This window comes from Amblyomma maculatum, chromosome 9 (genome assembly GCF_055883805.1).
Source record: "Amblyomma maculatum isolate TAMU_Amacu chromosome 9, ASM5588380v1, whole genome shotgun sequence".
In the NCBI taxonomy this organism is placed as follows: domain Eukaryota; kingdom Metazoa; phylum Arthropoda; class Arachnida; order Ixodida; family Ixodidae; genus Amblyomma; species Amblyomma maculatum.
In genome coordinates this window covers 64,530,787-64,534,971 of record NC_139352.1, presented here as the reverse complement: position 1 = coordinate 64,534,971, position 4,185 = coordinate 64,530,787, and the positions used below count along the sequence as shown (strand labels likewise).

The 4,185-nt window shown below is 50.1% G+C and overlaps 1 protein-coding gene across 1 annotated transcript; it reads left to right on the top strand.

Annotated features, from left to right (window-relative positions):
- The first annotated feature begins 1,734 nt into the window (after positions 1-1,734).
- Positions 1,735-2,800, top strand: LOC146179237 (uncharacterized). The gene is made up of 2 exons (XM_084580154.1): positions 1,735-2,325; positions 2,372-2,800. The coding sequence occupies exons 1-2, from the start codon at positions 1,735-1,737 to the stop codon at positions 2,798-2,800; spliced, it is 1,020 nt and encodes a 339-aa protein (XP_084436280.1).
- The last annotated feature ends 1,385 nt before the right edge of the window (positions 2,801-4,185 follow it).

Genomic DNA, 4,185 nt, shown 5'->3' with positions numbered 1-4,185 from the left:
TCACAAAAGAAATATATTTAGTACTTACTTATTCGTCATCATCAACATCATCAGCCGAACTATACCCATTGCAAGGCGAAGACCGCCCCTGCGATCTTCCTAATAACCCGGTCCTGTGGTAGTTTCTTTTACTTGACATCTGCAAACTTATTAACCTCATCCATCCACCTAATATTCTTCCATCGCCTGTTAACCTGTTTTTCAATTCGAATTCATTTTTTTTTGTTACCATTAGCGGCCATCGGTCAGCCTCTCTTCGCACTACATGTCTTGCTAATGCCCATTTCTTCTTTCTTATTTGGACTAGAATGTCATTAACGCGAGTTGTTTCTCTGATCCACTATGCAAGTTTCCTACTTCTTAAAATTACACCTACCATATTCCGTTCCATAGCTCTCTTCGTTAACCTCAAATTCAGTCGGCCCTTTTTCACTAGCCTCCAAGTTTCTACCGTTTCACCATGGTTGCCGCGAGGAGGAAAAGGTGGAGGAGGAGGAGGAGCTGTGGCTGTATCCTCTGTATCGGGTGAGCGTAGGGGTGCACCCTAGCCGAATTAAAATAGAAAGATAAAGAAAAAAGGAGGAGAGGGGTGAAGGGGAGTGGCGGATAGGGTTGGTTATCAACGCCGAACGAGTGTCCATAACATGCGAAGCCGTGTTTTCGTCCCGCGGATGACGCGAATGTGTTGTCCGTGTGCCGTCTATTCAAAGCCCAGCGCATGCGGAGGGAGAAGGAAAACCATGTATTTAAACCCAATAACTAGGCACTGGTAATTAGGTGGTCGTGTCCTCTTCAGGCGGCCTCCTCAGTCCAGGATGCCGGCAGCCGTTGCTATGCCGCGCGCCCGCTCGATCAGCCGTTGCTGATCTTGCAGGTGTGAGCTAGACAGAGCATCTTCCCAAGAGTATCCCAAGGGTGGGGTTTTAGCGGGAAGCCTTGCGGCTTTGGACACGCCCATATGTAGTGGTATAGTGTTGGTTTGGTGCTGGCACATGATTGGAAAAATTGGATTGGCACATGATTGGCGAGGGAAAAAAAAAGGTGTTTGTGGTAGAGGTTCGGGAATGTGTGCGTTTAAGTTGTCGCCAGGTGGTGGCATCTGCTCTGGAGAGGGATTTGTGCGGTGCGGGAAGTTTTTTTCATTGTTGTCTGTAGTATTCGAGGATAAGTGTGTACGTGAGTGGTTCTGTGGTGGTTGATAGCTGAGAGCTTGATGGTGGCCTCGGATCTTCCTCTCCGGTTTCCGTATTAGCTGGTAATCAGCCGTCTTCAGTCTTCCCTCCTGGTGCCCGGCAAGTTAGTTCGCGGCCGAGCGCGTGGGCGCGCTCGTTGCCAGAAATAAATGCGTGGCCTGGTGCCCAAAGTATTAGAATAAGCGGCGTGTGCGTCTTTTCTTTGCACTGACGAAAATTTGTGTGAGTTTTGGGAGACAGCAGACCGGTTGAGAAGGCTCGGCATGATGCCTGTGAGTTTGTGACAATCAATATTAAAACCATTTTGCAGCCGCTGTAATCAGTGGCCTTTTAGTGTTTTGGAGTTACGTAGGCGGCAATGTTTTCGCCATGCAAACAGCCTATAGCACTGTAACATTTGTATTCAACTCAGACTCCGCCGACCAACTGGAGCCTTAAAACGTGGGCCTAAATACGCGCCTGTTGGAAGTTTTTTTCCTGGGTCGCCCTGGTGACCTTCCTCGATTCCGAGCTACTGGAGAGGCTTTGGCTGCGTTTTGGGATGCACGAACTAGCCGCTACAAGCACCTCTTTCCTGGAGACCTCGGCTGACGAAAACGTCGCGAAAGAAAAGCAGCAGGTAGAGGACATCTGCAACAAGCGCAACTTCGAGCAACACGCGCTGCTCGTGCACAGTTTAAGCAAGACATACGGCTTCATCCGGCCTCGCATTGCCATCGACAGGATCAGCTTCGCGACGCGTCACGGCGAGTGCCCCGGCTACGTGGGCGTCCTGGGCACCAGCAAAACTAAGCTGCTCGACGTCCTTGACGGCGAGCTGTTTGCGACGTCCGGCGAAGCCTACTTGGGCCTCACGTCACTTACACTTCACTACCGACAGTGGCTGCGGAACATCGGCTGCGTTCCTCATGCCGGGGGTCTCCTGGAGACACTCACTGGCCGGGAAATGATCTGTCTGCTGGCCGTGCTTTGTGGAGTCCAGGACATACCGCGCGTTACGAGTTCTCTTCTGACCATTGTCGACCTCGCCGAGCCTGACGCGGCCTTCGAGCGCGAGCGCCAGGGTACAACTGTCGCTGGCTCTGGCGTTGATGGCCTTACCAAGGCTCTTGGACCTTCCGGACTACGACAAGTAGACGCGCGCTCTGTTGCGGCGAGTGCTGGAATACCTTGGACAGCGCAGCACCATTATACTGACGTGCGAGCATCTTCGCCAATACGAGAGCGCCTACGACCGCATCGGCATCCTGGCGGCTGGCCGCATAGACTGCATCGGCTCCGTAAAGGAGCTCAGTGAAAAGTACTTCAGCGGCACCACGATCCCGGTGTACACGTTTCTCGACCGTAAGTGCGATATGAGTCATAATCGGCTTATCGTGATGGATGTGATCGACCACTGCCCAATGTGCTCGCTGGTGCGCTGCTACGAGGGACTGCTGGGATTTCGCATTTACAAGCCACCGACCAGCTTATGCGAAACGTTCGGCCACCCACTAATCCTCAAGCGGAAGCACAAGTTTCACGTTTTCTACGTCAGCGACTCTACACTGGAACAGATATTCGCCAGCCTAGGCTGCAAACACGTTGGTCTTCAGGCTCGCGAATAAGGCGCATTGAACGGGTCGGGTGGGAAGGGGGGCGGGGTTCGCAAACAAAATGGGAACGAGGAAAGCTGGAATACGAGGAGGAGGTATAGCAGTGACAATTGTTTAACCGCTTTTGCAATATTTACTTGACCGGGTGTGCTATAATGATTCTTTCTCAGCAGGACTGTATTCACGTCTTATATGATACTGGCCAAAATAAGGTAAATGGATACAAAGGAGACCTCTTTTTGGCTTTCCTTAGGCTGAACTTATTTTTACGGCAAAAGTATTTTTGCCTTCCACTATGCTGATACACTGCAGCTTATTTCGTTATCATTCTGATAGCCAGAGCAACGAACGTCGAAGATGTGAAGCCACGACCTTCCAGACGCAGTGGGTGAAATTGTGGACATGCATTGGTTAGATGAGGTTTGGGGGAGGGGAATATCACTCCATATGAACAAAGACTGCGGTGACTGGTACCAGTTTTACTTGGTTACAACCAAAGCAGTTTTCAGTCCCCATGTTTATTTTCGCTTCCCTTGGGCGACCTATGCGTGTGCGAGGGGTTGCGGGCCGATCTTAAACGTCAACGCGAGGTGCATGCGACATGGCAATGTCCTGGCCCTTCGCCGACTGCAGCACAAGCCACTGCCAGTCGGCACGAATATGAGAAGATATTTTTCCGGAGCATTCTCTTGAAACGCAGTTGCAAAGCCCGCGAAGTGCGCTTCCTATACATTTTCCCTTCGCCTGTGTTACAAGCGATGGAAGAATAACGAAAGGTAATACCATCCTGCAGCTACGAAGAGAAGCCACCAAAGTGTTCGCGAGAGTCATCCTGTTAAACTTTTGAGAGAGCAATGGAAGCGTACCACTTCCTAGCATAGATACGCTTTCATGGGATGGGCTGTTTCAGCTTCAACGGTGTTTTTCGTAGTGCCAGTTCTCGATTACTGACGCCGGGCATACCACCAGAGTTGTTGAACGCCCTGCTCCTACTAGTCCCTCCTTCGTTAACCAGGATGGCCTCATTTCCAAGGAACTATTCTATAAAGCTTGACAAAGCTGCTAATCAGATTTCCTGAGTTCAGTTTACTTTATTTCAGTACAAGTCGCCACCATTTCATAGAGACTGCTATGCCCCCACCTACTTTTACGCCCCATTTGTTTTGTTTTTTTACTGCTAGCTCAATAAGGAAAGTTCTCTATGATGACGCTGGTTCTGTTGATTTGGCGAATTTGGCTGGTCACGTGACAGTTGTTTTGAAGGGCTGTAAATAGGGCGGCGGAAGTCGTAGCGTGATGGAGACAGCGCAGCTAGAAGTTTTTCGAGATGAACTTTTGCATCGACACGTTTTCTCTGAAGTTCAGAATTAAATAATTAGCTAATTAGTATGTACTAA

Excerpts from the sequence above, each read along its gene's own strand:
- LOC146179237 (XM_084580154.1), top strand. The coding sequence starts at position 1,735 with ATGCACGAACTAGCCGCTACAAGCACCTCTTTCCTGGAGACCTCGGCT. Across the intron at positions 2,326-2,371 it reads GACCTTCCGGACTACGACAA|CGCAGCACCATTATACTGAC; the intron begins GTAGACGCGCGC and ends TACCTTGGACAG.